The sequence below is a fragment of the Xenopus tropicalis genome, chromosome 3 (genome assembly GCF_000004195.4).
Source record: "Xenopus tropicalis strain Nigerian chromosome 3, UCB_Xtro_10.0, whole genome shotgun sequence".
Lineage (NCBI taxonomy): Eukaryota > Metazoa > Chordata > Amphibia > Anura > Pipidae > Xenopus > Xenopus tropicalis.
This window is the reverse complement of record NC_030679.2, coordinates 61960752-61973606: the sequence shown is the minus strand read 5'-3', so window position 1 is coordinate 61973606 and position 12855 is coordinate 61960752. Positions and strand designations below refer to the sequence as shown.

The 12855-nt window shown below is 35.5% G+C and overlaps 1 protein-coding gene across 10 annotated transcripts in view; it reads right to left on the bottom strand.

Moving 5' to 3' along the window:
* Positions 1-12855, bottom strand: part of nav3 (neuron navigator 3) — a 384230-nt gene that overhangs the window by 68877 nt on the left and 302498 nt on the right. For all 10 annotated transcript variants that reach the window (XM_031898936.1, XM_031898938.1, XM_018092258.2 and 7 more), the window contains 3 exons: positions 9084-9223; positions 4458-5373; positions 2969-3084 (listed from right to left, as the gene is read on the bottom strand). In XM_031898936.1, coding sequence (XP_031754796.1) covers positions 2969-3084; positions 4458-5373; positions 9084-9223 — 1172 coding nt within the window. The remainder of the gene's footprint in view (positions 1-2968; positions 3085-4457; positions 5374-9083; positions 9224-12855) is intronic.

The following is a 12855-nucleotide window of genomic DNA, read 5'->3' as shown; positions in this document are numbered from 1 at the left end:
AAAATATTACATATGGGGGGCATATTATCCATACCCCAAGTTTTTGTGGAAGGCAGAGAGTGCACTGACTGGGACAGAACCCTAGATAAACTCCCGGCCTCAACTTTTTCTTCTTTTTGTATGAAGCAAAGCTTTGACCTTGTGGATTCCTCATACCAATTTGCTTGGTAGGAGCAGAGCATTCCATTTTCAGTACTGCTCAGAAATGACAGGTTTGTCATAGACTTTTGTTTCTGAAGAGAAGAACCTTTTCTGACATTCTTGCATTTAACAAGTGGCAGCTCAGTAGGACGTTGCATCTTTCAAAGACTATTTGTCATCTTTGAAAACTAAGATTTACATCCTGCTTCGGGGAATTGCTCAACAAGCGCTTTTGCAAAATACTGCCGTATGAAAGTTCTTATTTGTCACATCTGCAATGCTGACAGTGCCTTTAGAAATCCTCTCTTGCGGAATGTAAAATAGGCTCCATCAATTCACGAGTCTAGCTCAGAAGTAAAATTGAGATGGCTTTCTTCTGCAAAGCACCATACATATTGAAAAGAAATGCCTTCATTTTGCTAAGATCGAAAATCTAAATTGTCTTGTTAACCTTCTGTATTTCCTTCCATAAGATGAGTCCTCCAAATGCCGAGCTGTACCACACTTTCCATTCTCTGACACAGTGCTGCAACTACTATGCTCACGTCACAGCTCGATACAAGCCCATCTGAGGCAGTGAAGCAAGGCTCTGCACAAGGCTCCTGCTTACATTTTAGTATTCAGCCTGCATTCCCACATCTTTGACTCTTCCCTTGCACTGCAGTACAGACTGCTGGCTGCCATGGCAGCAAGCAGCCTACCTATAAAGCCATGCCTATAGCCTAGCTCACAGTGCCACAGGTCTACACCCAGACAATAATACAAAGCTATTGTATTTTATTCACATATATTTTTTATGAAAAAACACATGCACAAACATGTATACATTTTTTGTACATTCTGCAAATCCACTTATAAAGTATTTTTAAAGTTTGTAGTTTAATACAATAGTTTGACATATTTGGTGGGGGACAATGGGGTAAACTTGATTGTTTTAAGAATTAAGTTATTAAGAATGTGGCTAGTTTATGTTAAGGGTCCTCAATCCCCCCAAAAAATAAATACATGGCTATACATATATATATTTCCCTGAGGAAGATCACAATGGTGTGATCAAAACATTGGAATTTCTTTTGTTTGTTAAAATCAGTCACTCCAAGGGATCCTGTTGAGTGCAGCACTGTACATATTTTACCTTTACCCAGGCATGCTGTGTTTTTGTTTATTAATTACTCCTTCTCTCTCTTGTGCATAATGAAAGAAATTGTGATTCTAAGCAACTTTTTGAAATCAGTACTATCTAAAAATATATTGCATAATAATGCAGTTATATACAAACCCTGGTTCATCTAAATAAACATTTTTTTATAAAATATTTTCTTTTTGTACTGTGTGTCATTGGATAATCGTAAATAGAAAATTGCCATTTTAAGTACTAAGGGACGCCCCCTGGGATCATATTTTTTAGGTCACTTAAGCAAAAAAATGGAGCTGTGTTTTACTCACACACTTCTTCCTGTTACAGTTAAAGCTGCATATTTCCTGTCAGGTGATAATAAAATGATATAAACTATTTGTTGGTTAAATATTTATTCTGGGGGAATAGTTTCCCTCTAAGCCTCCAACCCCCATATGTAATAAAAGGCACTAAGTTTGCCCAGTAGCAGTAACCAATAGCAACCGACCATTAAATGCTACCTGTTGATTGAATGCTATTGGTTATTGCAACTGGACAAACTTAGTGCCTTTTATTAAATAGCCCCACAGGTCTGTTAATAAGTTGGCTTGCAGCCAAGAGTGCAGAGGAAGTAAACAATGCATTTACTTGCAATTACATTTGCAAATAACACTACTGAACGTTAAGTTGCTTATAGTTACATTCTCTTTACCAAACAAAAAAACTGAGGATGGAGAACTTCTAATTATTGTTTTTATTTAGTTTATTTTTTTAATAAGAACATTAAGGTGCCAAATGACACACATATCTTCATTTCCTGATCCCAGCCCTGCTAGTCACGCGATGCCTTACTGCAGTAGCATGTTGGAGGGCTGCTCACCACCTGAAACTTAATGTAACTTCTTATATTGCCAATTAAACCCAGCCCCCTCCATTTGCTTAACATTACAGTCAACAACATCACCCCATACACAGTCTCCCAAGGTAGGTGTCTGGATGTCACTTTAGACCCCACTTTTACTTTTTTTTTGTCTGTATCCTCTCCTGAATAGATTGTAAGCTTTTTGGGGCAGGGACCTCATTCTGTGTATTGAAACATAAGCATTGATTTATTTATTTTAACTGTCTGTTTTATAATAATACCCCTGTTTGTGTGTATGCCTTTTAAAGCACTGTGTACATTTGTGGTGCTATATCAATAAATAAATATGATTGCATTGGGGAACAAGCATTTGCATAGGTGTTCCCAGAGCTGCTCCTGAAAAGTATTTATAAAGTGGCAACATATATGGCCATCTGGTCTTTATTTTTACTGACCTGACTGGCAAAAATTAAGCTTAATACCAATGTTATTAATAGGGGAACAAGGCAAACATATATAAAGGCCTATGTACAACAAATATGTTGTATGTATACAGATTACATACAAATACTGATGGATAAAGTACATGAGGTAAAGAGGGCCCTGCGCATTAGAACTTACCTGAAAAAAACTTTTCTATAAAATAGGAGTCTTCAAGAATATTAAAAAATGGCAACCAAATTAAATTAATAGTTAATAGTGAACACAGAAAATATACAGAGAGTAAAGGTGAACTCCACAGTGGGAAATAATGGACAAAACTGAGCAAAAACGAGGGGGCGAGATTTTTCAGAAGCAAAACTAATATACTGAAGATGTTATATCCAGTACATTAACAGGCCACTCACCAGATAGCTCCTCTAGGCACTGTTTGGCAGTCTTACTGTAGGATGATTCCCCCTTTGTTGGACTTGTGCAGGAGTCAGCAGGTGGTACTAAAGTGCTGTCATTTTCAGTGTGTGTTCTGTGATAGAGAAGATGATATAATCCTTACAAGAGCTCTTATCTGAGTATTCATGTAATGCATTTTTAAAATTGATATTGCATACTACAAACACTATGCAAATTAATATGTTAAATTAAAGACTTTATCCAGATTATAAATACAATTTCTGTAATGATGGCCAAGAAAAGAATCTGGTTTACTGCAGCATTTCCTGAATAATGCACAAGGGAAGTGCCAGAGTTAGAAGAACTACATCACTACAGAGATTACACAGTTATCTCACAAAAGCACCAAACCACTTGAAAATTATAGCTGGCTTCAGTGTCTCTTATGATGTTTATAATCAGTTCTTGCAAATACACGTTTACCATCAAAGAATATTGCTCTGCAGAGCAAGCTCAGAATGGCCTGCCATTTATATAATGCCTTTTTCTTAGAAAAGTTAGAAAGTTGTGGCTTGCCTTTTTAAATGATAACTAACAATTAAATGATAACTAACACTCAGTGGTGATGAGCTAATGGCGGATAAATATAATTAACTTCCCATCATTTATCCATATTGTAATAGCTATCTTGGGGTTATACTGTATATAAAATTCACCAATGATTAAATTCTGCATCAATGGGCCATGTAAAAAAAAAATAGTTACGCGTGTAAATAAAAATGATGCGCGCAACAATTTATTTTGATGCACAACATTTTTGCCGTTTAGAAAATTTTTCACCATTTCACAAATCTTTTCAGGACAGATTCGCACGTCACTAAATAAGAGATAATATCCCTATTACAACAAGATTGTGCTAGATATTAATGTTGATGAGTTAAACAGTGGAAAAAAAATGGGTCTACAAATTCTCAAAAAAAGTTTGAAAATTGAAAAAATCACTTTAATTTTGTCCAGGACAACTCCTATTCACTCTACATGAGCTTGCAAGCTTTTAGATGCTGTAGTTTTACATTCAAGTTTTTCAAATGTTTGCATTTTATGAGTTTTGGAAACCATAAAACAATAATTTTCTGGGGGAAAATTTGAATGTTGAATTTGGACATAGATAAATCAACCCCTTAGTGTGATTTCACGAGTTTAAAACTCATGTCTCTATTCTTCTGTATTTTGAATGTGCATCAACCACAAAAATCCCAGTGAAAGTCGTTTGCGAGTTTGAACAAGCAAAAGTACAAATAGGCAGAATCTAATGGAATTAATTAGCTTATTTAGGTGTGCTCAAACATGCAGCAATTGCACAAAAAACAGCCCTAACATAGATACTCGTGACTGTAAAATATACAGTATATATATGCATTCTATGTTGATGTCCTAAAAAGAAAATAACACTATTCATTTAAAATTTTCTCTATATAAACAAAGATCTAGACAAGCTGTCCATACCTGTAAATGAAAGGTGCCACAGTAGCAGTATTAGGATGCGTGTACTGCTGTTGAGGGAGTTGCACAGTCCCATTTCCTGGGCCTGCAGAAGAAGAAGGTGTCTTCCCTTCCAAGGGAGTAGTTGCCTTTTCACTGGCAGATGTTTTTTGTGTTAACTGAGTTTGACTGCCTTTTGTAGTCCTGTTTTTTTCTGGCTCTTTGGCAGCTGCAGAACCAGGAGATGTGGTCTGCTTTGCTGCAGGCACTTTTGACCCCGGCTTAGGTATCCCACTCGATAGGGGAATCATACTATCTTTCTTAACAGCGGCTGTTTTGTTTCCTTTGGGGATCAAACTTGCAATCTTTGAACTCTTTTTTGATCCTTCCGATGTCTGTTCCTTTTCTTCTTTAGCAGCTTTTTCTGACTTATTTTTGTCTCGATTTTTATCATCTTTATCTTTTGGCTGAGGCAAACACTTTTTATTGCTAATATTTTTGCTTCCAGCTTTTGGAGGTGCTAATTTGGGTGACACTTTGGGGCTGTTAAAGCTGGAACCACTATCATTTTCTCCACATTCTGATAAGGTGTCGTCCTCTCGAATAACTTCATTAGATGAAGACTGGGATCTTAAGGAGCCCCTGGAATTAAGTTTAAATTTTTCAAGCATGGACTTTTGCGCAGAAGATGAAGTTTTACTTCCCTCGGACAATGGAGGTTTTAGTCTATCTGAAGATGGTGTTGGGGAGGTTGCAGGGCTTGGCTGCTTTACAGAGAGCATGGTAGAAGTGGCACTATGTTTGACATTCATGGATTTGCTGCGCCAAGGCTTACTGGCACTTGGGGAGGGTATGGCAGAGGCCACTTGCTGACCAGAGCTAGTGGAATATTGCACATTTCCATTCATGCCTGCAGACTGCTGAGGGCCTTTTGGTGATTCTAAAAGATGCAAAAACATAATAAGTTTGATAGGGTACTTTACAACAGTTATATAGATGATCATCAACAAACTATCACATTGGCTGTGTGTTTTTCAAAGCCAGTTCTTAATTTTCTACTTACTTCATACTCACAGTTTACAATGATGTTCAAAATTCTCTCATGGCATATTGTATAATGTTCACTTTATCTCAATTTATAATACATGCAATGCAAAAGCAGTTAGATTAAAATAAATTTTTATAAATGTAAAACTGTAGAAAAGTGAAAGTTTATAGGCATTTCTATCCATAGCACAAAATATGTTCATGGTAAATACTGTATAATAATGTCAATGTGTCAAATTCTCAGTTATTTAAATGAAAAATATAAGCCCTGAACAATTTAGCTCTTTAAAGAAATATATTGCATAAAACAGCTCATATGTAAAACCCTGCTTCAAATAAACCATTTTCATACATACAGTATATAGTATATACTTTTTTAGTAGTGTGTGCCATTGGGTAATCCTAAATATAGTACAAAAAACCTGTAATGTACTAAGGGCCGCCCCCTGGGATCATACATGTTAGTTCACATTAGCCAATTATTGGACAAAGGTTTGTCTTTCACTCCCACAATTCTTAGGCTAATGCCAGACAAGGCGTAGGGCGGATATTTTCGGCAAGTGGAAAAGCACTTGCTGAAAATACCGCCCTACGCCTCCTACATGTGCCTGCACCCGCATGAATGGAATATGCTCGGGTGCAGGCACATGTAGCCGAAATACGCATAAAAACGCAAGACTTTCAAGCTCTCAAGTTTTTATGCGTATTTCCGCTACATGTGCCTGCACCCGAGCGTATTACATTCATTCAGGTGTAGGGAGTAGGAGGTGTAGGGCGGAATTTTCGGCAAGCGTTTTTCTCCTTGCCGAAAATATCCGCACATATAATTTCAAAAAGCTAACTTCTAATGTGATAGCTTGATTAACCCACTACTTTTATATATTTCTGGCAACATGGTCAAAAGGTTTTATTCTGTTGTAGAGGCTAAGGGATTAAGTAATTTAAAAAAATACTTTCTGGCTACTGATAAGCCGCAGACTAGTATAAGTACATACATATGGAGGCAGATGAGGCAGCAGTATGAAGGCAAAAAAGTTTTTGTACACAGGGTCCCAAATACATTATAGCATTATGGTACATTGGTTGGAGTTTATTGGACTTGTGCTTAACACAGGCTGTCATGTTTTTGTTAAATTGAGGCCAGGTTTTTCAGTTGTATTAGATTATAGATGTGCTATGCATAGTCTTTTGGTGAGATTTCATTAGTGAGCTTGGGTTGATGGGCAATTATAGAATTTGTTATGGTAAATGCTCAGTAAAACATATGCATATAATATGGATCATTTAGAAATCTGCAGATTTGCTGTTTAAAACAAGAGCTGACATTTGGGATTGTATGACTATCTACACATGCAGGGTTTGCTTTTATAGGAAAGGTGTAGGAACAAAAATGTACAAAAAAAATGTGTGTGTTAATGTCTCTTATTTCATCTTTCCTACAAAAAAGATTTTTTTTAGATCTAATGCTAATCATAATGTATTAGGAATGACTACAGGTTATTAACTGTTGCATTACTGGTAACTCTGTGTCTACCTTTTAAATTTGTTTATACAATCTGCTACTTTTTCCTCCTTACTGCGTTTATTTTCAAAATACATTCATTTTAATGTGTATATATATATATATCTACACTTTAAATTAGAATAGTATTCTAGTGATCAAAGTATTAAGTCAAACTCCCAAATCAGGATGTCACAGTAATTTATGGTCATTTTTTGTGCTTGTTCTGTGCTTGTTCTGTGCTTGGGGGCTTGTTCTGAAATTCATTATGTGAACACTGTCCCCATCTTGTGGCCACTGTGTTTATTAATAGAAAATGTCAGGCAAACAGTGCATTAACATATATTTTATTATTATTATTAACATTTATTTATAAAGCGCCAACATATTCCGCAGCGCTGTACAATAAGTGGGTTTCATACATTTGACATACAGAGTAACATATAAAGCAGTCAATAACCGATACAAGAGGTGAAGAGGGCCCTGCCCAAAAGAGCTTACAATCTATATCTAATATTCAAGACATTTCTTCAAAATGTTTAGTTATAAGCATAAGTTTCTATTATGGTAGACATATAGATGACCTCTTGTTTATATAGATAACCTCTTGCAACTGTTTGAAGCCTGAAGAATGATATGAATTTAACTTAATTTTAAATTTTGACAACACTGCCATTCACTTTTTAGATATTTCTCTCACTGGCTCTGGGGATCATGTTTTTACCTCTTTATATAGGAATAAATGTACAGGTAATACCATTCTACAAGCCGATTCCACCCACCCTCCACATGTAACCAGAAATATGCCAAATGGGCAATTTTTATGCCTTAAAAGAATTTGCTCTGATTTTTAAGGTTTTCTCGCAAAATCTTAGGGATTGTTGACTTGATAGAGGGTATAACATGCCAAACTTGATTAATGCCTTTACAAGGGCATTAAAGACACCTAAAGAAGTTTAGGCACTAGAGGTGGTTGCATTTCCTCCTTGTTAAATGGATTTTCACTTTAAAGAGGAGACAGCCTCATGATAACAGGCAACGTCAAATCAATCAATTATGAATTTGACGTTTCCTGTTATTATGAGTAATTCTCGATTGTGAGATGCTTTGTTTTTGTATTTAATGTTTCTTGTTCCCTAGTTCCCTTGTAGTAATGGCACATATATTTGCAGGGCTGGGATTGTTGAGTTCACCATGCATTTCACTGATTCTGGGGCCTGGAAATATGCTTAGTTAGAACATGACAGCCAACCTAAATGTATGCCACAATTCATTTTCAATTTGGTTTAACAGAATATTTAAAATAATGTAAGGCACTAAATTGTCACCCACAAAATTCATAGATAAGTCAAAATGATCTACACAAGACATCAAGTTAATTGATACACAGTTTATGCAAGTTACAGTATATATTCTAGATACACTATATCCCTATATTCTAGTTACTGAAAATGCTTACAAAAGCTATATGGATATTAAAAACTGTCCAAAATGGACATAGTATGACATGCAAGGTTACCAGCCACAAAAACTGATGTGTATTGAATTTTTCTAGTGTTTTTGTTTATATACAATATGTTTCTCACAATGGATGTGTTGAGGTGCATCCTGCTAAATAAATTTAGGGATATGCTATTCCTAGCAAATATTTCATTCAAATGTATTATTTTTTATATCACAGAACAGTTAGATCTAAAACAGCAAACCACTTGGAAGAGATTTTTATAACTTTCTTCTTCTTCTAAAACAGTAATACAAATCTTTTATATACATTTCTCAAAAGCAAATAGAAAACGGTTTATTAGCTACTGTTTGCAGTTTGATCTGATTAATACTTTAACTCTGTTCCCTGTTACATTCAGTTAATAGAGCACAGGAGAGATCACAATTTTTGTTACACCAATAATATTTTTCACTTGGCTCAATAGTATATTAAATATAATTGCTAGCATGGTCTATTGTCAAATGTCTCACTCTTTCAAATATTTGGAACAACAATAATGAATGGAGAAATATCCAAAAGAATTATAATCTCAGACGTATGTAATGAATTCATGCTTCTATATTTCATACTGTTTAATGCAGTATTAACAGATTCTTACCTTTTTCGTTGCCATTTGCATAATGAGGTGGTTTATTTTTGTCAATGCTATTAAAGCTCTGACTTCTTCGATTTAAATTAGCTGTTCCCTGACCCTTGGTACTGCTGCCTGCAGCTGGCACCCGGGAAGGACCTGGAAGTCTAGACACAAACATAAAACTGCATCAATGCTCATGCTACAGAATAGGAGTTTCATACCAGAATTAGAAATGTACAAAACAGAACAGTGATATTTTGGTGCAGCTTTGTACAGGACCCAAAGGAAAGCATAATGAAAGTACCTTTATAATAAAACAAGTCAAATTTTGACTTTCATACTTAAAATAATTAGTTAAATTGGGAGATCTGTTTTGTCTGTAGGTCATATATACAAAGTCATTAAGGTTGAAGAAAGATACAGGTCATGTTCAGTTTTGGTAAAAAGTATTTATTCTAGATCTGAGTCTCCAACAGACTACTTGTGGCCTTTAAATAAATGTGTATGAATCTAAACCTGTTCACTGGATATCTTTGTATGACAAAAACTATTGTTTCATCCCTGAACATATTATAAAGTGACCAATCAGCCAGCTACATGTACAGTAAATGGTTGGAAAGTTCTTAGCTATACCAAGGGATCGTAAACAAGGACAAAGTCAGGTTTAGTACAAACACAGTACAAGTTTTAAACTACTGATTTTATCATTTTACATTTGCCATGGGAAGCCTACATTTTTTTTTACAATGTGAAGCCAGAAATTGCTTCAGTGCAACATAAAGAAATGGTTGCATAACCCAAAGTGACAACTGCAACTAGATGTGACAGAAACCTTCCTAGCTTTCACCACCAAAATAAAATGTTTTGGACCGGAAAAATCAGATAGATCTTGTGAAACAGAGATTATAAGCAAGGCACTTACTGCATCCCCTGTGCTGTTCCTACAACTGTATATTTTCTATGTGGAGCATATTCCAAAATTAAAGGAGACATATCCTATAAAAATTAAGAATGTACCAGAGAATTATACTCCTCTAGATATAGAAGGATTGTGCTTGAAAAGTTGTGTTTCTGACCGATTTATTGAGAAATTCCACAAAAACCCCACTAGTCCCGCCCATCTGTTCCACTTCCTGCTGGCTGAATTCTCTAGATGAGCTGGGGAGCCGGCGGCCCTCCGTACCCTGCACTGTAGGATAGGAACCAATAAGCAGCTAGGCTGACCTGATAGGGAACTGAAGCCTGTCTGTGCTTGTGTGAGTGCAGGGCTGTGATTGGCTCTCCCCTTCTTACTGTGCTTCAGGCAGGGACCGTTAGGACACGCCCACTCTTCATGTCACACTTTTAGCCCAAAGGGAAACCAGCACCGTATATTATTCATAATTGCCTACAAAATTAGCGTTTTTCCCCATTTATCCAATATGTCTCCTTTAACATGTTACAGAAAGCCATCTTTAAAGGGAAATATATCTGCCCTACAAAGCACCTGCCAATAACAATGATTAAAAACACAATAACCAGGAAACTGTCATTTGAAATAAAACTACATTAGAAGTTTTTTAGAAATAACCTACAATTTTGAAAATACTGTTGGGAGATTTTTAACCAGCACATCTGTGCCATCTGTCGATTCCCAAACTGGCTATTTCAGGTTCAGGCCTGCTTGCCTAGAAATCATCTGAGAAAGGAGACCTGGCTGGAGAGGATTTTATCCATTTGGTCTATACTGTAAAAGTATGAACACAGTGATAATTTTATGGGATTAATTTATTTCTCTAAAATCTCTGAAAAACAGTTCAAGAGAATATTCCAATGGAAAACAAGTTGCTTGGACCCAGATTCATGAGAGGCCATTTACATTTCCCAGGGGTGCAAGTGATAGAGCACCAAGGGGCACAAAAGAGCTACTATTAGTGCTTTTTTAACAAGCAGTTGTGCATCGGAAAATGTTGTACCCTGCTCCTCTCACTAAAGCAGATTGCAGAATCAGGAGGTGAAATAACTTGCAATATAAGAATTTTTAAGGCCTGTACCAACAGAAAATTGAAATGCCCTATGCATTTACAGAAAACGTACATTTAAAGGTTTGCATTACTAGTAGCATAATGTTCATATTAAATATAATTTCATTTTCTAGGAACTTCTGACCAAAGGCATTAATATACAATACAGAATTCCTTGGAAAACAGTAAGTTCGAGTAGAATAGAATATTCTAGTATGTATATATTTGTTTTGCTTTTTTATTATGCTGTTTATTTTGAAATGAAGCAGTGTTTTGGATCATTACAAAATCAAATGTTTTTTTATGTAGGCGTTCTTCCTTTAAATTCAGCTGTTGTAAATTCCCCTTTGCATTTGCCCTTTATTAAGCAACTGAAAAGATCTTTGCCATCTGACATGTATTTAATGCAGTGTTTATTTGTTCTGGCACATTGCTATTTCACTTTTAAATTGCATATTTATCTAACTGTAGCACTTCAGTGGTAATCCTCCACATGTAGGTTTACATAAAACGTGTAGCTATCTGCACTGTCAGCAGCCCCAGCAGCAGAGTAACATAACACTTTCTAATCTGGCATTTCACCATCTAATTTTTCTGAAAAGTAATGGGGAAAAATGACACTGTACGTTACATAATCTGTCCCATGGATCAAGCGGTCTCCTGAATATCTGGGAGCAAGCAATATATAAAAATATAATCCCAAACCACAAAAGTTATGTATGCCTCAAGAACCCTCACCTATACTAATGCTCAGATAAACCACAAATGAATGAGAAACTGTGGAACCAGTGACTTCATATTTAAAGCACACAGAGAAATTATTGGTGTTAAGCAGACTAAAGCTAACTACTCAGCTGTTAAGACATTAGGAAAGATAAAACACATTCAAATAAAATAATTGTACCCAAAATACAGAAACTTTACAACTGCAAATATATTTACACATTTTGAATATACACTTTCTAATAGTTATTCAAACATGCAGTATAAATAACTTATTTATTAACACATTCAAGTGGGCAAAAAGATCAAAGTCTCAGCATGACATTTTGAATAGGCAGAGTGCACTTTGTACATCCCAGCATTAATAACTAACCTAGTCGAGAAAGAGCTGGTTGATAAATCAGCTAAAAGACTTTCCCAAATTGCATTTTGTAGTGGCAATAACACTTACAAAGACAAAGAAGAAATACAACAGTGTAGTTTAAAAATGTAGAATTATAAAATATGCCTTTGTCTAGAGAAACAGTAACTCACACAGAACCTGATGAAAAAAGGGAAATGGAAAGTGGAAAAACGGGTTGTCTCTTTCCAATATCCCAAGATACAGGTTACTTCCTTTTAGTATAGGGAGTAGTTGGGGACTGACAAGAGTAGTATAATGGCATGATATTATGCAATATAAACAGGGTGATTTTCTTGTCTGTAAATGTTGGCAAATATCTTTTTATATGGACCAGGTAAATAATACATTAAACATGAATTGCAAAATAACTACTTTCATGTTGTTGTCTCCTACTCAGTTACCTTACACTGAATGCAAGACTTTTCACATTTTTAAACTTAACAAATAATTTCATTAAAAAAAAAGAATATGCAACTTGAGTTTTCAGAAGAGCTTCCACAATTTATGACCTGGGACTAAATCCACTAAACAGCATTTTAAAGCAAAAATATAATTCCTTCTTTAAATGTTGTGGTGCTGACCAGATAATGATGAAATGTACATGGGGTACTATTAATGCTGTTACTGAACCTAGAGGTGCTATGCATCTCTAAACCAATAAACTACA